The sequence below is a fragment of the Furipterus horrens genome, unplaced genomic scaffold, assembly GCF_987537825.1.
Source record: "Furipterus horrens unplaced genomic scaffold, mFurHor1.1.pri manual_scaffold_11, whole genome shotgun sequence".
Lineage (NCBI taxonomy): Eukaryota > Metazoa > Chordata > Mammalia > Chiroptera > Furipteridae > Furipterus > Furipterus horrens.
Window position 1 is genome coordinate 10730001 of NW_028327181.1, and position 23963 is coordinate 10753963.

The 23963-nt window shown below is 50.8% G+C and overlaps 1 protein-coding gene across 1 annotated transcript in view; it reads left to right on the top strand.

The window, feature by feature from the left end:
* Nucleotides 1-19370, top strand: part of GLTP (glycolipid transfer protein) — a 21367-nt gene extending 1997 nt beyond the window's left edge. Inside the window, exons 2-5 of the mRNA XM_090291579.1 lie at nt 12693-12751; nt 13783-13916; nt 16095-16245; nt 18181-19370. Of these exons, the coding sequence (XP_090147705.1) occupies nt 12693-12751; nt 13783-13916; nt 16095-16245; nt 18181-18363 (527 nt within the window). The 3' untranslated portion in view covers nt 18364-19370. The remainder of the gene's footprint in view (nt 1-12692; nt 12752-13782; nt 13917-16094; nt 16246-18180) is intronic.
* Nucleotides 19371-23963: the final 4593 nt, after the last annotated feature.

Genomic DNA, 23963 nt, shown 5'->3' on the forward strand with positions numbered 1-23963 from the left:
CAACCGAAGGCAGGGGATAACAGGGTAATGAGGTGCTACTGGCATTTAGTGAGTAGAGTCCAGGCATGGTGCAAAATGTCCTAATGCACAGGAGAGCCCCGCCATGGGGAATCCATGCAGCCCCAAATGTCAGCAGGGCCAGGGTGGATAGACCTTGAGTTAAGCTCTGTGGCCTTTTCTTCCCTTATCTTCTGTAGGGTTGCCCATTGGTTTAGCATTGGGGGGAGGGGGTGCTTTCATTTGATGCAATCACCTGGCTGGCTTTAGAGGAGAGGGGATGGTGGCAGCTGGAACCAACAGTGATCTGGTGCCAGGGCTGAAGAGCATCCCCCCCTCCCTCTCCCTGTTCTCAAAAGACCCTTGTCTTTGCTGCGAGTCACGTGCTGTGGGCCGTCACATCTGTTGATAGAGGCGCCATTTATACAGAAGCCTCCGTGGGTTGGCCCACAGAGGATAATTCTTAGCATTCTAAAAAATAATGTGACAATCCATTTTGAACCATTATGCTCTCCTGGGGGGAGAGTTTCTCCTGAGGGTTTAAGTTTTAAGAGGATAGGAACATCTCTGGGATTCAAGGGTCAAGTGAGGTCTGCTGTCAGCTTTGTCTAGATTTTAGGAATGTCTGGTCACCTGGGGGATCTGGGTGGTGAGTGTGTCTCTTGAATGGAGGAGCGCTGAGATAATGGATGTAAGAAGCCTGAAAGCATTGACAGTTCCCTCCCAGTCACCGTTTCTGTACTGTGACACTGCTGACATTGGGGGCTGGGTCGTTCTTTGTGGTGGGGCTGTCCTGTGCTTTGTAAGATATTTAGCAGCATCCCTGGCCTCTGTCTACTAGATGCCAGTAGTACCTCTTCCCCCCAAATTGTGACAACCAAAAATATCTGTAAGGAGACAAAATCACCCCTGGGTGAGAACCACCCCTCTGGATGTAAATATGGCAATTGACTGAAAGCTGTGTTTTAAAAAAAGTATTTAATTTTGCATGGCAGATCTGTTTCCCGAAGGAAAACTGAGCAAGAAGAAACAACAAATAGAAATCTTCCTGTCATTTATTGAGCACTTACTATGTACTAAGTATTCTAGGTGAATCAGTTTTCTTAATCCTTTCACAACTTTTTGAGATAGGGCTTTTTTTTTTTCCTTTAAAGATTTTATTTATTTTTAGAGAGACGGGGGAGGGAGGGAGAAAGAGACAAATATTGATGTGAGAGAGATAAACATCGATCAATTGCCTTTTGCCTGCACCCAACTGGGGTCCAAACCCGCAACCCAGGCACATCCCTGACCAGGAATCAAACCAGCAACTTTTCACTTTGCAGGATGACACCCAACCAACTGAGCCACACTGGTCAGGGTGAAGTAGGGCTTTTTAAAGAGAAAATCTCTGCTGACCTTTTCGAGCATTTTCTTTCCAGACTCATTTTTATCAGTCTTCAAGGGGGAGTGTATAAGTTGCTCTTTCTACCTAACAAAATAACGCTATCATCTTCCCATGCCAATCATCTTTTTCCACAGCTGCTTAGAATCCCACTCTTTGAATGTGGCCGTAATTCATTTAACAGTCCTATGCTGCTGGACATTCACACCACTTCTCTCTCTGTTTTTCTGTCTAGTAAACAACACTACAGTGAACATCCTTGTATTTATTAATTTGCATACTTCTTTTGTTATTTCTAATTTCTAGAAGTGATATCGCTAGAGCAACCCCATTTCTTAAAACTTCATCGCGTGCGGTTGGGCTGGATGGTTGTTGATCCTTTGGGCACAGGTCGGATGTGACTTAGAGCATCCACATCTTGGGCTCGCCCTTCCTCCCTGTCTGCAGCCTGAATCGCTCGAGTTGTGTCCGCTTAGAGGTCAGCTCTTTGTTCATCTTCTTTCTCCACCTTGACCCTGTAATTGGATCTCATCTCTGACTGATCAGCTTGCAACTGCCTTCTGTGGGGCCTGCTCTCTCGTCTTTTAGGTCAGTTTCCCAGCTGTTCTAGAGCATTACCAACTGGAGGGCAGAGGGAGAGGGAGAGACCTAGAAGCCTCTGTGGCTCCCTATTACCCCAACTTAAAATCTGCGGCAGCCTTTCTGATGCCCCACAAATGGTACCGGGCCATCACTTGTGCCTGGAGCTTTTCCCGTGTAGTCTCTCTGCCTGCTGCACCACGTCTCTCCAGCCCACCACCTTTCTTTTGCCTGGCTGGGTTCCCCTTATCCTTAAGGAATCAGCTTAGCAGAGGTGACTGCAGAAAGTCCCCACAGAACCTGTCACATTCTGAGACGTGGAGTAATTTCACTGCCGGTTTGCTGAGTGAGCGCTGTTGGCTCCATTACCATTTTTTCTGAGTTCTTTCTAAAAGTGTTTTTCTTTTCTCTTTATTTGTGAATTACATATAATACATAACCAAATTACAATACATAATTCATATCCTGTACCTATGGCAGACATTATTAATCAATCATGATACTGTTTTCCCCTTGGTGTCTTAACACAGCCATTCTGGGTCAGAGTTGCATGAGATGACACCTGTTTGCGCTCACTGTTTAGGGAGAAACCAAAGATGCAGGAGCTGAAGGTAATGTTTTTCACCTCTCAGTTCTTGAGATCAGAATTCCAGGGATGATTTTTCTTCATTTAGGCCTCTTAGCTTAATTAAATGAAGGTCCACTGAATTTGTCCTTATAGATATCTGGCACTCAGTCCTAAGATAACCTCTAAATGAGTGGTTTTCCATCGCTTCGGTTCAGTGCGTGCTCTATTTGGGGGAGGGGGAGGGCGCGGGGGGACCAACAGCACCCAGAAGCACAGAATTATCTTCTTTTACAGCCAAGAAACAGAGCCCAGAGAGGTTAGGTGAGTTGCCCAGGGTCACACAGTCAGTGAGTGACCATAGAGCCAGGCTAGAACTCAGGCCTCTGGACTCCTTATGAGTGCTTTTGCGCTTGGGCCTCCCTGCTGCACTGACTCCTGTAGAGGAGGAGACCCCTGGTGGGGCCAGCCTGTTTGGTGACTGAAGACTTTTGTTGGCACCACAGTGATTTGTCCAGTGTCCCACAGACCAGATGTGCAGGATTCCTCAGAGGGGTGTGCTTCATAATTGGTCTGCCAAGCCAGGCCCATAACTCCTCCTCATTTCAATGCAAATCTGAATAACTGGGGTGTGGAAGTCATCAGGGGGGTGGGCCCCCAAACAGGTCATTCTTTCCTTTAATTGGGACATCACATTAACCACCTGGGAACCGGCCCCAGCAGCACTCACTCCTTGGTCTGTGGGTAAGAAGCTCCCCTTCCTCAAGAGAAGTTGTTTTTACTTTTGCAACAAGCACCTTCCGGGACATGGGGCCACTAGTCACTCCTGTGCAGTGTGTTTGTTTTTAAGTTTATACGAACACGTGTTTATTTTTTATTTTGTATAGAACATCCTAAGAAAGAGAAACAAGAAACTGTATTAATCCTCTTTCTATAGCAGGTCAGGTATCATTTTGGTGAGGTGTTTGTTGAGAGCCAGAGTTCATAGGAACGGAATAGACTCTGTGCCTGGGAGAGACACTTCTAGGAGGAAGACACAGTGTCCTGTGGGGTGAAGAAGCCAAATATGCACTTTTGGTGATGGCTTCTGCAATTTTGAAATGCTGTGTGCCTGACACCATGTGGGTGCTTCACGCTCATGATCTCATCTGGCCTGAACAAGATCTGACTGGTCCCCGTCATGTTAGCCTGTCCGGCTGTGTAACAGCCCACGAGTTGGCTGTTTTGATGCCTCAGTGGGGAGAAGTCACTTTGAACCTGGGTCTGTTGTTCACTGCAGTTCATGCTCGGAACACCACAGATGGACGGAGAAAAACCTGGGCGTCGGCATGAAGCCGCGCCAGCCTGAGCTGGACTCCTGGTCTGTGGTGCCAGAGCTGTGTGTCCCTGCTCAAGCTCTGCCCTTCTCTGGGCCTCTGTGAACCAGGGAAGCTGGGCCTCCCAGGAGGGCTGATGGAGGAAATCTAATGACCTCCAGCCATTAGAAACTTTCCCTCTTGCCACACAGCCCTTGGGAAAGAAGGATCTTCCAAGAAGGAGTTGCCTCTGGGTCTTAGTGACCAACTGCCAACTGAGCTGCCAGGCTGCTGAAGTCTGAGACCAGCTCTGGTACCCTTATTCAGTGGCGCCTGCCTGCTCTGTTCCCCAATGATGGGATTAGATCATCTTGATCCTTTGTGTTGAGAAGAGTCTGGTCCTGAGGTCAGGGGCTGAGGTCTGGCCTCTACTGCTGGAGGGTATAGATGGAGAAGCAGGAGGGGAGAGACCCAAGTGCTTGCTCTGTCACTTGCTAGCTCATCTAGCCCCTTACCTGCCTCCGTTCCTCATCCATGTGGCGCCCACTGACAGGGCTGCTTGGAGGACAGTGCCCCCACCCCCACCCCCACCCCCACCATGTGAATCACTTGGAGGCAGAAGTCAGGCCCTGTCAGGGCGCAGCCAGTTTGATCTGAAAGGGAATGGAAAGAATGCGTGACAAAGGCTTTGTAAAATATGCACGACCCCTATCATAGCCTGTGTAACCTCTTGTTTTGAGTGGTTCCCATGTGTAGCATCAAACCAGCTGATATCACATCTCCAACCCTTATAAAGATCTTATGAATCAGAAAGAATCGGCACCATTCTATAGAAGAAGAAACTGAGGTTCAGAGTGCTGAAGGGATTTGACCAGGTCACACAGCTAGAAAGTGACCCTGCGACCAGGGAGGCCAGCACACTCAGCAGATGCTGGAAGTCTTCCAAGACAGGAAAAGGAGAGGAGGAATGGCTGGAGGTTCCTATCTGGTATGGCGTGCTTATTTCAGTGAGCTTATTAGAATGGAAATGTTGGGCTCTAGTCTTGGATTTCAGTGTTTCACTGTAAAAATGGCCTGGGTGGATGTTAACTCCTTTTGTTACCTTCCATCAGGGTTTGTTACTTGTATCAGGGTGCGCACGTGTGTGTTTGTGTGTGTGTGTGTGTGTGAACTGTGTCCAAGCTTTTAAAAGTCATTACAGCAGCTCACTCCTCTCCTGGGTCCCATAAAAACGTGCTTTCTGCCCCTGCGGTTACGCAGCCAACTCACGCTTCCTCATGTTGAGAAATAATTCATTATCTGCATTGCTGTTTTCCCCAGTTTCTGGCTCCACTCCCTTCTGAGATCTCTTTTTTTAAATGACCTGGAATACATTTGAAGTCATCATTTCATGACTGGAGGATTCCTGCTAATTTTACTCACTCAATCGGTCAATAGCACTTCCTCTCCCTGCCTCTCTTCCTTCCCCGCCTCTCTTTTTCCTTTGATTTCTTAATCACTGGATCATTCTTTTCTGGATTTCCTCTCTAAAGAAAAGCTGTGCTTGTTGAGAAAAAGGTGAAAACGATGATATAATGTCTAATCGTAATGATAAGCATAAAGAATATCTTCTTTTTGACTGAGCATTGACTAGGTGCCAGACACGGCCTTAGCCCTTTAGTTGTACAATCTCACTTAAGCCTCATGACAGCCCTATAAGGTGGGGACCATTTTTAGCCTCTTTATACAAATGAGGAAACGGGGCTCCTGGAGGACAGCTTCTCCCAGGCACAGCAAGTGAGAGAAATCATTTCCCACTGCATTCCCAGGTCAAGGCTGGTCAGAGGGAGCCGGCGAGTCACGGGGGCGATTCTTATTTATTTATCTTAAGATTTGTATTTATTTTCTTTTTAGAAAGAGGGGAAGGGAGGGAGAAAGAGAGGGAGAGAAACATCACTGTGTGGTTGCCTCTCACTTGCGCCCCCAACTGGGGACCTGACGTGCAACCCAGGCACGGGCCCTGACTGGGCATCCCACCGGCGACCCTTTGGTTCGCAGGCCGGCACTCGGTCCCCTGAGCCACACCAGCCTGGGTGGGGGCCGATTTTTAAAAGTGACACTTTGGATTGTTTTGTGAACATTCTTTCCCTTTTAGGTAGCAGAATTTAGAAGAGAAATTAGTTTTAGGGAGGCAGGCATTCTCAGAGATCTTATCCTTCAAAATAGGCCTTTTTTGCAAACTGAGCTGTGATGCGCGCACACACACACACACACACACACACGCACACACACAGTACCCCCACATGCCCTCAGATTCATAAATGATGCATCTCCATCAGCTGTAATTTGAGTGCCTCCCATTATGAACCCTGTAACCCAGGACTGTAAAGGTAATCAGTCCCCATGTGTTTAACAATGGAACCTTATTATCCAGGTATTGGGAAGAAATTGTCCCAGGCTCCTAGTGTGGGACACAGGCATCCTGGGCTTCCTTTCTGAAATAAGTGTTTAGGGTTGGGTTAGGTGTTCCCATCCTGACTCACACGGGCTGAAAGTGAAGCGGCGCATCTTAAAAACAGAACGCGTTTGCTCTAGAATGAGAAATATTCCTGAGATGAAGTGAGAGAGTGGCTGGCTCGGTCACCCAGATAGTTGCCCAATGTCGGGAACGTCACCCATGGTAAGCGATGGTTGTCTGAAGGAGCAGGTGTTGAGGCGCAGCTCACATGGGATTTCCAGATATGTGCTGGGGGCGAGCTCGGAGCATAACTGGCTGGTGCTTTCCAACGACGCCGAAGCCGGAAAAGGAGGAAGTGAGTGATTCTGCGTGGCATGTGGTGACGGCTGGCTTAGGGGGAACTCTGTTCTCTGGGGGATCCCGCCAATCTGACCTACGGCAGAGAGCCAGGCAGGAAGTCCTAGGTGTCCCTCGTCCAGCCAAAACTGTCACAGAGGTCACACACAAAGTGCTTGCTTGGTGCCTGTCTCCTGTTATTTCGCAGGTGACGCTGACACATTGGCTTTTTGTTTTCTAAGTATCGAGCAGAAACAAAACAGGAGGAAGTGACCACTGACTGTCAAGAGGAGCTTTTTAAAAAATTACATAAAGCTTTACTAAGAACCCCAAACCATGCCATGCTAAGCCATATAGTGAAGGGGTTGAGAGGGGCCTGTGACATCACTGGGTCACACCTTTATCATAATTCATATTTTCAATGTTTAGAAAACCACAAATGGCTTCTGTACGAAAGCAGGGACATTTTTGTTCCATTTTGATGAATTCTATCCAGAATGTCTGTACTAGAGAAGGTTGGTGCAATTCATAAAATTTGGTAGATGGAAAATATGTCTTTTAATTTTTTAAGAGATTTCACTTATTTATTTTTAGAAGGGGAGGGAGGGAGAAAGAGAGGGAGAGAAACATCAATGTATGGTTGCCTCTCGCACGCCCCCAACTGGGGTCCTGGCCCACAACCCAGACATGTGCCCTGCCTGGGAATCAAACTGGTGACCCTTCGGTTCACAGGCCAGTGCTTAATCCACTGAACCGCAGCAGCCAGGGCTATTTGTTTCAATTTTATTTTCTTTCAAGTATTGAAATTAAGTGTCTTCATTTCTTCTGCGAGTTGCCCATTTTTCGAGAGGGTTTTTTATTTCTTATTGATCTTTGATCTCTACATATGAGGGATGATGAATTTTAGTCTGTGATATTTGTTACAGAGATCGGCCCTGCTCCATCCTTCAATTTGTTTTTGGCTTTGCTTGATGATGGGGCTCTCCCATATAGAACGTTTTTGGGTTTTGTAATCAGGTTTATTGATCTTTTCCTTATGCCTTCTGGATTGAGGAGCATGCTTAGAAAAACTTGTACTAAACAGAAGGGGCCATTTGCCACATGTTTCAGATAACCAAGGCTTAGCCGTGTTTAGAATCTGTGCCTATGAGAGTTCATTCTACGAAGATGATAGAATCATATCTGATTTTTATTTTGTTTTCTGTTTTTACTTTGTTTTTGAGACATCTTCCTGGAGGTCAGATGAGCTAGAAAACCGTCCAAGTCCCCTCCCTCCCTCCTGGCAGATTCTGGGTGGCATTTTAAAGAGCCTGTTTTGCTGACAATAAAAAAGCAGGGCAGGGGAAACCGTCAGACTGGTAAAGCAAGTAAGGTAGCACTGGGGCGAGGCTGTCTCTGTGGGAACTCAGGGCTGGGAAACCTGCTAGAAATGTGTCACGCACTATCTGAAGCAGGGCCAGCTTGAGTTTAAACTATTAGAAAGGCCCCTGTGTGCCTGGGGATTAAAATCACCCTCTGGTTTTCCTTACTTTTGTTGAATTCACGCAAACAGATGGAAATATTCTGGAAAGAAAGGCGAGGCAGCAGCAGAACCAGGCTTGGCTCTGCCTGTGTGCTTGGCTCTCGCTATGTGGCCCTGGGAAGTCACTTGGCTTTTCCGGGCCTGGTGGCCTTGGACGGCACCGAAGACGAACGTAAGACCAGAACCTTCATTGGGTCTCGTTGAAATGGTTGTCACCGCAACTGTAGCTGGAACACCTCCTGTCTGCACAACACCTCTGGGCTGTGGGAAGTGAGGGACCTGAGCCCGGCGGGGAAGTCACTGTCCAGAGTCACATCAGAGTTGAGACTCAGACCCAGGCCCACTGACTCTAGAGCTCTACACGGCTCCCCCCTGATCACAAGTGGTCCGTTAACAGATGTGCCCAGCTGACCTCAGTGTGCACATTTATGTGTACAGAGGGGGGCCTTTCCTGCCGGTGACTTCCTCTGGGTACAGCATAGAGGTGAATTCTGGGGTCCTTCTCCCACCCCCTGCTTCCCCCTCTGCTTCTGCTCCACTCCCAGCTCCAGTACACTTTAGTCCCCACATTCCTGCCCCAGTTGAGCAGAAGCTCTGTCCCTGTGTGGTGGCCACGACACATAAGAACAGCCGTTGTCAGGCCAGCTTCTGCTGACCACGATGACCTCGTGACCCATGTAGCGCACTGTCAGGAAAACAAAAAACAAAAAGCCTTTCTCCCTGCCGCCAGGACAGGGCCGCTCAGATCTGCAGAAGAACTGTTTTCAGAGCCACGAAAGCCAAGTAACATTTTTCTGCACCTCAACAATGCTCGTTGAGTGACCTGAGTCGTTGGGAAAAGCTAAGAAACCAGCCACATGCGGTTGATGGTGGCCTGTTCCCAAGCCCTGTTCGTACCTTCTCTGTTGGGAGGCTGTACCTGAAAATCAGCCTGTAGCAGTGATAGTCACGGCCGGAGCTCCGAGCACCCACACCGCACATAGGACATCTCTCCCCCTCACGGCAGCCCTCAGCGAGGCCTACACGTGTTCTCATTCACACACAGGGCAACTGAGGTCCAAGCCCCTCCCCGGAGCCTCTGCCATCTTGATTGCATGGATGGTTAGAAGCAGTGCCTTGGGTCGGTCTGAACCGTGGGAAAGTGGATAGAGCAACTGCCTGCCAGGAAATACACCTCTAGAGTCATGTTTTTCACGAGCCATTCACTCATTCATGCCACAGATACCATGGAAGCACCCACTGGGGTCCAGCTCTGTCCCAGAAACTGGGGACACAGAGGGGGACTGAGGCAACCTGGTCCCTGTCCTCTCACAGCTCAAGTCTGTGGGACCCATGGACGGGAAACAAAGCGTCACATGGGTAGCTACAATCGCTATAACACCAAAGTGGGCTTGGAGAAAAAGTAGAAGGAAGAGGTATGACTTGTGTTTTCATCTTCACCCAAGAACATTTTTTCATTGCTTTTAGAGGGAGAGGAAGAGAGAGGGAAACATTGATGTGAGAGAGAAACATCAGTTGGTTACATCTTGCATGTGCCCTAACCAGGAATCGAACCCGTAATGTTTTGGTTACGGGACGATGCTCCAAGCAACTGAGTCACAGGGGCCAGGACCGAAGTATGACTTTCATGAGCAGAAAAAAATCCTGATATGTTTCCTGACATTTCATATGAATATTTTCAACATACAACAAAGTTCAAAGAATTTTACAGTGAATATTCTATGCACCTGCCACCTAGATTCTACCATTATTATCTTACTATATCTCTATATCCCTATAGCCATCATCAATCCACCTTTTATCTAAGGACACTGTACATTTTTGGAAGGTGAGGATGTAAGGCCATCGGCTGGAGCTAGGAGCAGCCATCCCTCTAGAAGGGGTTTGCCAATCCCCATGGAGTCCGTCATGACAGCTGCCTGGTGCCTGTGAGGCTCGGAATTGGTGACCCCTGGCTGCACAGTCACTGGGGAAGGGACTCTGAGCCCCCTCGCATCATTATTGAAGTCTAGAATGCATTGTCCTTTGGGGGAGCCAGTAGTAAGAGTCCCAGGAGAGAACACGCTCCAGGGCCAGCGAATTGCACAACCCTTCAGGGCTGGCCTCTACACGAAGGGGCCAGTGACATGTCAGGCAGGGTTCAAGGGTAGGATTCGTTACCTTATGAATGTGCTTGGCAGGCCCGTCTAGGAGGCCAGAGAGCCCAGGATTAGGTGGCTCAGGCCACCAGGAGCCCCGGCCCACCACCTCGGGGCAGCTCCTTGGGGCTGTCCTGGGGGAGGCTCTAGCGTGGCCTCATGGAGGGAAATTTGCTCCCAGCCACTGGAGGAGAGGACTGTACTGGGAGCCCTGGTCCCAACGAGGGGCCTCAGGAAGGAGAGTAGAGGTGTCGGGGTGCAGGCCAAGTGTGTTCCCACTCAGTGGAAACTCTGGGGAACCTAGGAGCTTCCATGCACACCTTGGTGATACCTGGATGACATTTGCTGGACTGTGGAGCCTGACCTTAGTCATAATATGAAGTCACAAAAGCGATCAAAGTGCATATATTGAATGCACACACTCTGGGTGCTCTGCTAAATGAATTCAGTGCACAATTTAATTCGTACAAGCCTGTGAAATAAATACCATTACTGCCCCTTTGGCCATGTGGGGAAACAGAAGCACACAGGCAAGGAAACTTGCTCAGCCAGGGGTGGTTGGTCCAGGAGTCAAGTCTAATCTATCCCTAACCCACCTTCTTTCCATTCAGTTACAGGGTATTTTATTTATAATGTCTAATGCTGTCTTTCCAATATCCCTCTTTTCATAGCTGTGATTAGAATGTTCCAGATGGCCGGCCAGGTGTGCGGGGTCACCTTGGATGGAATTCGGCCTGTAGATGTCCTTCCCCTAGTCCTTGACTCTGGTGCAGTCAGCTGACATGCACACCAAGGCCCCTGCCTGGCCTGTGGGCAAGGCAGAGTGGGCACTGGTGTTTCACTCCTGTGGGTTTGGTACGCACTATGGCCCGTTTGGGCATGTTTGCCCCCTGGGCTCTAGAGCAGGTGTTGTCTGTGTTCAGGCTCTGAGAGCGAAGCCCACATCACCCAGGAGAGAGCTGGTCATTCCCCGTATGGTGCCGCTGTACCGAGCCCTTAGCAAGGAACTCTGACCTGTGGGATGTCTCTAGCCCCTGTGAGCCAGGTGGGTTACAAAGGAGGGACAGGAGCAGAGGCAGGTCACAGGCTGCTCACATTTCACATAGAGCCTAGAGTTCCAGGCACAGCCAGTTTCTAGGCCTACATTTCATTAACTCAAAGGTGTCACCTATTTTAAGGTGCTTTGTTGTTTTATGAGCTGCCAAGAAATAAAGATTTGGCTCTGACCAGTAGCTCAGTTGATTAGAGGATTTGTAGTCCCAATTCACTAAGGTTATGGGTTCAATCCCCAGTCAGGGCACATACAAGAATCAACCAATAATAGAGTGGCATTCCATAATTGAATTCGATCCCGGGTTTGGGGGCATATGGGAGGCAACCAATTGATGTTTCTCTCTTTCCCTTTCTCCCTAAAAACATTGAAAAAATGTCCTTGGATTAAAATTTTTAAAAAAGAACCAATGAATGCATAAATAAGTGGGACAATCAATTCTCTTCTTTCTTTCCCTCTGCCTTCTCTCTAAATATCAGTTTAAAAAATTTTTTTTCTTTTTAAATGAAAAATGCCTTCAACTAAGAACATTCTGATTCCAAAGGTGGTTCTAAGTCATCCTTGTAGCACCTCTGTGGTCGGCCCTGTTGTCCCACTTGCCAGACGGGAAGGTTGACGCTCGGAGAGGGAAGGGGCGCACACCCAAGCCCGCATGACCAGGGCGTGCAGAATGGGGTGTCGAGGCCAAGTTCACGCTCTGTTAAGTGACTGATGCCGTTGCTGGTGTGTTCTCTTAAGCTTTTGCAGAGCGTCAGGACCATGGAGCCTCAGGGTTGTCAGCTCATTTCCTCTTATAAGCTGGTGACTGAGAAGATCATCTTTAATAAACCTGGTCCCTTTCCTCCCACCCCATGAGATTCCTCAGTCTGCCTCCTGGACAGCTGGTTAATTCGCAGGGATCTGCCCTGTTGGCCAAGACAGGTTTTACAGACCATTAGTTCCGCAAGATACTATACAACTGTGCTGTGCAGTATGGTAGCCACTAGCCACGTGTGGCTCTTTAAATGCAAATGAATGAGAGTTAAATGAAATTACAAATTCAGTTCCTTCATCTCACTCCCACACTCACCTCCATGGCAGACGTAGAATGTTTCCATCACTGCAGTACGTTCTACAGGATAGCTCTGTTCTAGCACAGGCGGTGCTGTGGACAGCAGTTTGCTCCTCCCCAAGGTTTTCCAGTTGCATTTTAAAGGCTCTGACAAGTCCTGCAGTAAGAAACGCCTCACCTGGAGCCTAGTATGCCAAATTGACTTGCCCAGGAACATTTCTCACACCTATAAGCAGCTCTGCCTTTCCCTAAACACATCAAGTGACACCCCCTCCTGTCCTCAGGCCTCCGTGCCCCGTGTTGGGGATCTAAACCTCTCTTCTTGTTTCCTCCCCAGATTGCCTGGGGTCCCCAGTGTTTACGCCCATCAAGGCGGACATAAGTGGCAACATCACGGTACGTACTTGGCCTGACAGCTGCAACCCTGGTCCTGCATCAGGAATCTAAACCTGCCCTGAGTCACTGAGACCCTGCTCCCTGCCGTAAGCTCCCCAGGCCAAGGGACGGGAAGGAGACATGGAGGAGGGGCTTGGCCCCTTGCTCCTCTGATTCGGGACTTGAGGCTCTTGATTCTCGTGTGCGGTCATGCCACCCAGTCACAGCCTGACTGGGACCACAGTCTGAGGGTTGACCCGAGAAGGAACCTACTGATTCTTGTATCCACCCTACCAAATAACTAAACTCCAGAGTCCACGGTGCATTGGCCCAGCCCTTCCGGTCCTCAGCACCAGGGTTCCTAGTGCTGTCCCCCAGCTATGGAGCCTCTCTCCCCCTGAGGGCCTCTTAGGACCCGACCTGGCCTTGGCTGCACTGCATTATGTCATTTATTCATCCCAGCAGCCTTTGAGCCTGGTTCTGTTGTCATCTCCATATTGCAGATGAGGGAGCTCAGAGAGGTTGAAGGACTCACCTGAGGTCACACAGCAAGTGGCATAGGTGGCATTCAGACCCAAACTGCCTGGCTCCACTCAGGCACCTTCTTTTTAGTCGTCTTTGAACTCTGAAAGCGTATTTCCACTCAGCCTGGTGTCTGAGGTGCTGTCAACAGTGGTTGGAGAATGTGGGCTCTAGAGCCAGCCTGTGCAGGGACCCGCTCCAACACCAGCGGCAGACTGGTACCAGCTGTGTCGCCTTGAGTCTCAGTTTCCTCTTCTGCAAATGGGGATAACGGCAGAGCACCATCAGGGTTGCTGTGAGCATCCAAGAAGGCAGCGCCCGTGAGGCACTTCATATGTCCCCGCTCACGGGAGGGGTTCGATAAACGTGAACAGTCCTGGCAGTTACTGTTACCGCAAGCCCGATGGCCGTTCTCGGTGCTGGTGGGAAGGAGAGGGAGGCCCTGGCGGAGCGCGCCTCCGCCCGGCGTGCTGGCTGCTCGTCTGTGGGGGCAGCCTTTCCGACAAGAAAACCTGTGTGCTCCACTTCAGAAAATCAAAGCTGTGTATGACACCGACCCGACCAAGTACCGGACGCTGCAGAACATCCTGGAGGTGGAGAAGGAACTATATGGAGCAGAGTGGCCCAAGGTGGGGGCCACGCTGGCACTGATGTGGCTGAAAAGGTGACGAGCTTGGGTGGCAGGGTGCGTGTGGCTGCACTGCCAAGGAGGGACATCTGCCTGCCGCGGCCCCACCAACACCGCGCGTTTCTTTCACATGGCGCTCTTCTTAGGCGATGCTAGTTAGGGGCTGGGGAAAAGCACCCCAGGGCCAGGGCCTGCCTGATGGCAACACTTCTTGTCCCAGTCCCGTCAGAGGCATAGTAAGCTAGCACACGCTCTTTTTTTTTCTTTTTTAATTGATGTCTTAGATGTCAGTTTGTTGTGCCACTTATTTTTATTTGTTTTTTAAATGTTACGTCTTTTTAAATATCCCTCCACCCCCCGTTTTTTAAAGATTTTATTTATTTTCAGAGAGAAAGGGAAGGGAGCGAAAAGAGGGAGAGAAACACTGATCAGTTGCCTCTCACACGCCCCCAGCTGGGGACCTGGCCTGCAACCCAGGCACGTGCCCTGACTGGGAATCAAACTGGTGACCTTTCGTTTTGCAGGCCAGCGCTCAGTCCACTGAGCCGCACGAGCCAAGGCTATTGTTCCACATATTTATGCATTCATTGTTTGCTTCTCGTTTGCGCCCTGACCTGAGGTTGAACCTGCAACCTTGTCATATTGGGACGACGCTGTAACCAACTGAGCTACCTGGCCAGGGCTATGCTAAGCTCTTCAGAAGCCTGATCGCATTTCATGTGGTGTGATCCCCATCCCACAGAGGAGGCCACTGGGACTCTGGGGGCCAAATCATATGCCCAGGTCACGGGGCAGACCTGGGCCCAAGTGGCTGTGCATAGTTGTGCAGGCTGTGCGCGGCACGGAGGTTGCCTGTCTAGGGCTGGTCATATCGTGCACGTGGTAGCTTTGTATGTTATGACAGGTTGTTGACAGAAATACAGCATCTTGAGGAGAAGGAACTTTCTCTCATTTGCACAGATTCATCCTGTGGGCTGGAGACAGGGCACCCTGATGACCTTACTTCAGAGTTGATGGTTCTCGTAGCCACTACACATACTGTTCCCATAGCAAATACTTGAATCCACATATAGTTGTGCCCATCTTGCAGATGAGGCCACCGAGGCTCAGAGAGACCAGGCAGCCTCCTTGCTTAGCCCACACTGCTCTACCAGCCACAGAATTGTCCCTTACCTGTGCAGACACTATAGTCCCTGGCAGCTGCTATGAAGCCAGGTCCCATTCCCTGCCCACAGATGTCCCAGCATTGCCTTTCTCTAGGGCCTGGAGCCACCCCCACCACAAACTAACCCTCTCTTCCTGAAACATGCACTTCTTCAGTAAAATGGAGCAGAGAGGTTGTGGCCGTGGAGACACCAGGGGAGGTGGCCTGTAATTAAACACCCTTACAGTATGTTTTAGGAATTGCCCCACCAAGCTACCCACCTTTGTCAGGGAGAGAGCCATGGACCCAGAATGAGGCATGTCCCCGGGTCCATCCATCACAGGATCTGTGGGTTTCTCGGGAGGAGCAAAGCGGATGATGACATTCAGAACACTTAGATTGTTCATATCCACATCTGATGTGGGCAGAGCCAAGCTGCTGTGGGGGCAGCTGCAGGTGGGTGCCAGCAAGTGGAGCACGTGGTGGGCACCTGCGTGTACTCTCCGCAGGGCAGGCCGAGTAGGCTGCCACGTTGGAGGCACAGACCCTCTTAGGGCATCACAGTCTGGGCAGGGCAGCAGACTGGCGGGTGGGTCCTGCCAGCAAGATATCAGAGCCCGGAACAGGGAAGGCAAGGAGGGCTTCCTGGAGGAGGATGGTCAAGCAGAATCTACAGGACATAGCAGGAGGGTCCCAGGTAGACTAGGCCTTGCAGAGGTGGGAGGGCAAAAGAGGCCTGGCATGTCTGCAGCTCCATGAGGAGATGAGCAGGCAGGCCCAGTCCCTTACATCCCAGTAGGGACCATGTTCAGGGGCCGCCACCGGGCTTAGTGTAGACAAGGCCTTGGAAGATGCTCTGTTTGCCATTGTTCATGTTACGTGGAAGCCAGGTGTAAAGATAAAATTTGGGGAATAAAGAACCACCCCCCTTTGCGTGTACATATTCCTGGCTCACAGTAGGTGCTTAATTCAGAGTAGTCAGAGTCTGCCATGCACAGGGGTTGCTGGCTGGGCCACATGCAGGAGCCAACCATTTCTAAAGAGCCTTCTGTCTCCTCTCTGGGACGCAGAGGCCTCCGCTTCATCCAGGTCTTCCTCCAGAGCATCTGTGATGGGGAGCGGGATGAGAACCACCCCAACCTCATCCGCGTCAACGCCACCAAGGCCTATGAGATGGCCCTCAAGAAGTACCATGGCTGGATCGTGCAGAAGATCTTCCAGGTGAGCCGGCAGGGCCCGTTTAGTCCCCAGGCCGGAGGGCAGCCAGCTTGTGGCGTCCATTTCCCGCTCTGCCGTTCCGTGGCTGTGGCCCCTCTGGCTTGCGTCTGTTCCCTGGGCTCAGGAAGGGCTCCACTGTCTATGTGGGGGAGGCTGGTGCACTGAGGTTCCCTCCCACAAGACACACCCAGCCCCACCCGAGGCCGCAGAGGGTGTCATGCTAGATTCTCGCACTGTTTTGATGAGGTGCCTCGTCCTAGGAGGCCTGACTGGGGGCCATGGGAGGAACCCTGGCTGAGACTTGGAGGACCTAAAGGGGAGGGTGGGCTGGTGTGATGGGCCCATCAGATGCAGCCTAGATCCTCACCCTGGGCAGGGAGGGGAGGGAGGGCCCCTGAGCTCAGGGGGGCATCTGCGGGAAGGAAACTGGTCCCAGTGGCTTGTGTTGGGGTGATGTTGGCCATTGTTCCTGGAAACAGGCTTCAGCACCAGCCTGTTACCTGCGGGGCCCTAGGGTCGCCAGGCTGAGAGGACCACTTGGGTGATGTTCACAGGCCCCCAGGGTGCCCCACATGCTGTCAGTGGCCACCCAGCCTGTTGTGGCCACCCTTCCTTGTGCAGCTCCTACCCCCTGCCTTGTCACTCCCATCAGAACTGGGGTTTCATGTGCCAGTCTCTTTCCCACATGGAACAGGCCCTGGGTAGGAAGAGCCAGTCACCAGGAGGGAATTATGGGCATCTCTGGGCCATCTGCCCTGGCAGGGCTTGGGGGACAGGGCCCATCCCAGTGGGAACCAACACCCCAACCGCAGGGGACTCGCAATCACCACCTCAGTAATAGCAGCATGTCCTGGGTGGTTCGCCCAGGGCGGGCTGCCCATGGTTTGGTATCTACACCACCGCACCACGAGGTGGTACCTTCCTTACCCTATTTCACAGATGAAGGAACTTATGCTCAGAGAGGTTATCTTGCTCAAGGTCACACGGGAAGAAGATGGGAGCTGGGATTCTATGACCTGAGCCTCAGTATTCTCATCTTTCAAATGGGTGTAAAGTAGGCCCTGCCTCAAAGGGTCACTGTGAAAATGAGATGAGTTCATCCGTATCATGTGCTTGGCACATGGTTCACACTCAGTATATTGACACTGTTTCTATTTCTTTTCATAATGACAATATTATTATTTGTAATTTCCTCACCCCATCAAACTCATAGCCTTTCTATCTGATTGCATGTTTTCCCTCTGGCTCTGAATTTCTGTAATTTTCTCATTTTCTGGACTTTTCAAGTGTCAGGGAAGTCCTGAAATTTAGGCAAGTGTCATCCCCTAAAGGACAAAAGAGGCCACACATTTAATGATCTCCCCTGCTCAGAAAGTCGATTTTCCAAAGAAGCAGTTTACCTTCTCCAGAGCAGACTAACCCAGAGGGACCCAGCACCTCCTGTGTGCCTGGCACTGGGCTGAGCACCTCCTGTGTGCCTGGCACTGGGCCGAGCACCTCCTGTGTGCCTGGCACTGGGCCAAGCACCTACTATGTGCCTGGTGCTGTGCTGAGCACTTGGCACTACCATCTTAATCCTCACAAGAACCACCCAGTTAGATGGGTGTCATGACCACCCCCATTTTACAGATGAGGAAACTGAGACACAGAAAGGCTAAGTAACTTGCTCAAGGCTCACAGTTAGTCGGCGACACAAGCTGGAATTTGAACCCAGGTCTGTTTGTTCCAAAAGTGGAGTCCTTCCCGCTGTCCCTCACCAGGGTATAGAAGGGAATACACTTGGCCCTTTGCCTTTCCCTTTCCCTTCCGATGCCACAAATAGTGTTGACCCCTGCCCAACAGGGGCCTCGGGGACGTCCCCTCCCAGAACCCCATTGTGCCTGGCCTGGTGGGTTGGGTCCCCCTGACGCTGCCACCTCTCCTCTCACCCATCTCAAGGCAGCGCTGTATGCAGCACCCTATAAGTCTGACTTCCTGAAAGCGCTCTCCAAGGGACAGACCGTGACAGAGGAGGAATGTCTGGAGAAGATCCGCCTCTTCCTGGTCAACTACACGGCCACCATTGACGTCATCTACGAGATGTACACCAAGATGAACGCCGACCTCAACTACAAGGTGTAGGCGTGCCCAGTGGCGGGCACACCCGGGCCACCCGCCGCCCCGCTTGCAGCCACTCGCAGAAACAGACAAACCAGAATCACTGTGAATCAAGCTGGCGGGCTGCCCCTGGCCTGTGTCCCCCAGAGCGGCCCAGAGCCTGGCTGGGGTCCGCAGGGAGGGCCTTGGTTTTATAAAAGTCATTTTTTGGGGGGGTCTATCCTAAGGGAGCAATAAATAATGATCCTACTTCTGAATCACCTTTGAATTTCACAACAGCACAGACTGACTATACCTTCATTTCAGTGTGGTAAAAATCTATTAATATTGCTAATAAATCAGGTCCTAGCATTTTTTGTTTTTTCCCCCCGATGTGGTACATGACTCTGGGGGAGTCCTATCATCCCAGACCCCTCACTTTAAAAATGAAGATCTGGCGCAATGATGTTTGGGTATTTTAAGGACCATGAGGAGTTTGATTTGAAATTATACAAGACTCCTATTGTGGATTTTTTTTTTTTTTTTTTTTTTTTAATAACTGGTGAGTGTTCTCATGTGGCTGCACAGCCCAGGCTCACAGCACTGTCATCCCAGACCCTGCTCTTTCTTACTCTCTTTCTAGACAGGTTTTTATAGCTGAAAACAACCAGCAAGCCTTTGACGACTATGACCAAGGGGACTTTATTTTAAAGCTCTCAGGCACAAATAATTGACCAGAGATGACTGAATGTGCATCCTTCTGCATAATAATTTTCTTCAGGGACAGCTTTTCCAACCTAAGAAACTACCTACCATGTGTATTCTCTCGCGGGGGACACCATGAGCCCTCCAGATGCTGAGACCCAAGGAAACACCTCGCTGCCTTAACTGTCCTTCCTGGCGCTAAAAAGAGCTGTATTTTTGAAAGTGTTGGGGTGAATAGAGAAACCCCCATGGAACTGATGTGTGTTTGAAACCCAATGAGAAACAATTGGTGATTTTTATGCAGAAACTAAATAGTTCTTAATAAACAAATCTCTATTTTGGAATCACATCTGTGTGCTGTTTTGGTTCTTGAGTCTTCTTCCTGGATTAGAGGTTACAGCTGGGGACCAGCCAAGGACCTATTTTCTATGTGTGTGGTTTAAAAAAATAGAACTGGTTGCCACATTGAGACACTGGGGAAAATTTCTCATAAAAGTCTTGATTTCTAGCTTCTTTGGAAAACTCAGACTGCCTGGCAGGACCTGAGCGATGACTGCCGCCTTGGTTGAACAGCATAAGTGGGCGGATGTATTCTCCACTTTGCCTCAGTCCCCACCAACCCCTGATGCATCCCCAACGCTGTGATACATTGTTATTTGCACTTTATTAGGGGCTGACGCTTTTTCTGGTTCCAAGGCTCGAATGTAGAGGGAATATTCATTTTACTTCATTCCTGCTCCCACAGAGCTAATAGTCTAGTGGACAAGATGGACCAGTGACGATTTAGAGTGGTCAGTGCCTGGAAGAGCCTGGGGACGTAGCTGTGGGACGTAGCTGTCCTGGAATGGTGATGCATCTTAGGGTGTCAGGGCCTTGATGGAAGGGCAGGGAGCCCGGCTGAGGAGATGGGGCAGGAGATGCTTCCAGGCAAAGACCTGGTGGCTTGACTTAGAGCAGGCTGCGTGTCTGTGTGTGTGTAATATGCTATCAAGGGATTTGAACTTGATCTTGAAAATTAGGGCACACCTTCAAGGGTCTTGTGCACAACCCAATCAAATGCCCAGTTTGGAAGGCTCCCTCTGTTATGACCACGGGATGGACATTTGAACTGTTTACTGTTTCTGATGTAATTGTATGTTCTAATATTGCTGGTGGTAGCAATACTACCAATCTTTCTAAGCTCCAACTGCTCTTTAGGTTTTTTTTTCCCCTTTGGGTTTTCTAGAAACGTAAAATTATGCCAACAAATTAAAAGAATTCTGCATCTTCCTTTAAAAAAGAACTTTTCTTCGGGTCTCTAACATTAATGAGACTGGGAAGGCAATTTCTTTGCGAAAGGTCGGGATTTTCCCAGGACAGCCTCCTTCCCTCCTGGTACCTGCCAGGCGCCTTGGAGAACTTTGGGTGCCCAGAGACAAAGCCAGCAGATATCTGTGCCTTCCTATGTTATTCGTGTCAGACTTCTGGCTGGGGCAGGAAGGAAGGGACACACAGTGGGCTCCGGCTGTATACCGGGCCCTGCACAAGCACTTAACACACCTCATTGTACAGCCACCCTGAGATGTGGGCATCAGGGGCCCAGGTATCAGATGAGGAAACTGAACCCCCCAGGGGTGGGGTGAGAGGACTCAGCCAGGGTGACCCATCCAGGATTGAGGGGCACCAGGGTTTCACATCTGACTTCGTATCTCCCCTCAGCCATGTCTGTGTCTGTTCCAGCACACCCTCCTGCCAGGAGTCTCCCTGACCCAGGCGAATCTGATCGTGCATGCAAACCCAATGAGCCCTAACACTTGGCAAGGGTTGACTCATTTATTGACTTGTTGATTCATTTCATTAAACCTTACTGAGCAATAGTTCAAAAACATAACCATCTCTATTATAAACAAGGGACTGAAGCTCACTCCACTGCAGAAAGGCTCAGTTTTCTTTTTTATGACATGGGAGTCTTGCTAATACCTCACAGGTTGTGAGGCTTCAGTGTTACTATTTGTAAAGCAACTGGAAATGTCTGAAGCATAGCACGTTATCTCAGTGAGTGTTAAATAAGACTCCATGGATATATTCATGTGATGCGGGATAGAGTACTGGAGTCCTGGCTCGGCTGGTCGTCGTTCCCAGGGCTGGGGGACAGGCAAATGCAGGGAAAGCATATCCTGGAGCTTGTGGGTTGGGTGATGAGTTCGCCTTGGGGCTACACGTGCCACACCGGCCCCCGCACGCTGACCGCCTGCAGCGCCTGCGGCCTCCGGTAGGTGGCGCCGTCGGCGCGGCCGCAGCCTCTGCTGGTCCGCCCGTCCCTGCACCCCCAGCCTCCTGCCCGCGCCCCGAGTGTGTGTGCTGGGGCGCGTTATCCGCCCTGACGTGTCGGCGGTGGTTTTCCAAGGGCTAACTGAGGAGCGCCGTTTGAGCACTGCTGGGGAGATTTGGTGCCTCTCAAAAGGGTGCTCTGGACTTCTGACTTCAGGCCAGCCTGTGTGTGGATGGAGAGCGAAGGTGTGTCCTGTTTTACTATCCCGATTACTACGACCTGCGCTACGGCCATCGCCACCACCTCGGGTTTTAGATCCAAGTGCAGGTTCTCTAACCTTGTAGCAGTGTGACCCAGGGCAGGTCACTTCCGCACTCTCAGCCTCAGTTTCCACACCTGTAAAATGGGACAGGACCACTTGTACTTTGCAGGATTACATAAAATAAGGTGTGTAAAATGCCTGACCCAGAAGATGTTCAGTAAATCACTTGTACTAATATTTTTTATTTATTGAGATTATGGCCTGCCAGGGGCTCCTGAAGGGGCAACCCAGCCCCAAAGGTGGTTAAACCACGGCATGTTCACTTGCTCCTGTTCTTAAAGATAAAGCAGGGCCGGTGTCAGCCATCGACGGGAACACCCCAGAAGAGGCCATGCATCTGGCTGCTATTCCTCCCTCTGCCCTGATCTGCTGTGTGATTCTGGGTGAGTCCCTTCGCCCTTCTGGGCTTCTGTTTTCTCATCTATAAAGTAAGGGGATTGAACAATTTAAAGCCCCTCCCAGCTCTGACAATCTACACTAGACACCGCTTGTCACACTGTCACCAACCCCTTGTTTGTACTCATAATTCCAATGAAGCCAGCACCCCACCGCAAGCAGGGACATTGGTCTCTCTCTGAGACGTCTAATGGGGCCACATGTGCAAAGCACTTAATGCAGGGCCTGACACCTAAAAAGTGCTTGGTAAAGGGCAGCTATGAAGATGATGAACCCCAATCACTTCTTGATTTAGCCCAGGGAGGATTGTCTGGAAAGGTGAGTCACTCAGTCCTGTTTGCTGAGCACCTGCTATGTGTGAGGCCCTGGGCTAGGCCCTGGGCTAGGCCGAGGGTTCCTGCAGGGCCAAGACAGGTAAGGCCCCACCTTCCAAGGGGCTCAGGATCCACTGGGAGGTATTTGGATGGGAGAGGGCAGGCCAGAGGGCCTCTCTGAGGAGGTGACATTTGCGCTGAGGCCTGAAGGGAGAGAAAGAGCACCCCTTGGCAAGAGGCTGGCTACAACTGGGGCAAAGGCCCTGAGGCAGGAGAGAAAGAAGCCTGTTCTAAAGACAGAGAGAGGCCAAAGTGGATGGAGCCTGGAGATCAGGGGGTGAGGATGGAGGGGGGATGAAACCTAGAGATACCGAGGCCAGTGTGAGTTTGGTTTTTGTTCTAAGAATAGAGGAAGTCATTAGCCTCTATGAGTAGAGGGGACAAAGCCAATTCATAGTTTAAAAAGCTGCTGGCCAGGATCCTGGACTCAGGAAAGGGGCTGTCTCCCTGCTGACCCAGTGTCTGCCTCTTCCGGGCTGGGAAGATTGGGCCTTCATTACCTCCCTTTGGGGGCAGGGGGATCCCAGGTCTCTGTGAAAGTCACGGGCCTCTCTTATAATTTCACTCCCCATTCTAGGGGCCTTCGTGAACCCCCAGTAGCCCACCCAGGCCCCCGATGCTTTACTTGGTACCCTGCTGGTACCAAGGCCTAGGTGCCCTCCTCCCTCTCTACGCCACAACTTCAGATGAAGGTTGTCTTTGAAATGCCCGTGGCCAGCTGTGACCTGGCCACACCCACAGGCCACAGGGAAGGCTGTCTAGAAGACTGCAATCACAGCCAGTGGCTGAGCAGCAGAGTGGCTGTGCCCATGACAACAGTCATCTGAGGGGCAGGGCTTCCTCTCCAGCTGGCCTCAGGTTTCTGCCCCGGGGAGCATTCCAGAAGAGCCTCACGGAAGGTCCCTGGCAGGGCGGGGCCCTCAGTCTCTGGGCCAAGGTCAGCTATTTGCAGGACCCAGGTGTACAAACCAGCTGATTGTCTCCAGCCTCTTTGGGTCCTGTCTCCATGGCTTCTTGGTAAATGTGGGGAGATGCGGTTTCAGGGGGGTTGCTGTCCATTGAGGCAGGATCCTGGAGGAAGGCCACCAGACCCCAGGCCCTCAGGACTGTGTGACCTTAGTCAGGTCCCTTCACCTCTGTGTGCTCTCTCTCCTGTGGCTGGAATGAGTACTACGGAGCGCCTGGCACACAGCAAGTGCTGCACGAAAGCATATGTCTGGCCCTAGAACTTCCCTTCTCTCTTTCCCCAGCTGGCTCCTGGTTTTTTCTTCTCATCCTGACTTGAGCCTACCTGTGGTGCGCCCTGGAGAAAGAGCAAAAGGGCCAACCAGAATTTCTCACCCCGCCACTACCACCCACTCCCGCGCTCATCCAGGCGGGTGCCCCAGGGCTTCTGCATCAGAAGTGAGGGGACTGAGGCACATGGAGCAGTGCAAGGTGAATGCTGTAGGGACAGGAGGGTGCCACCGAACTCAGGTGGTCCTGGGTTCAAACTCTGACTCTACCACCAGCAGGTGCCTCAGGCAAAGGGCTTTCACTATACAGAAGCTCAGTTTGTCCATCTGCCAAAAGGGCTGGAGAAGCACCGCCCCTCTGA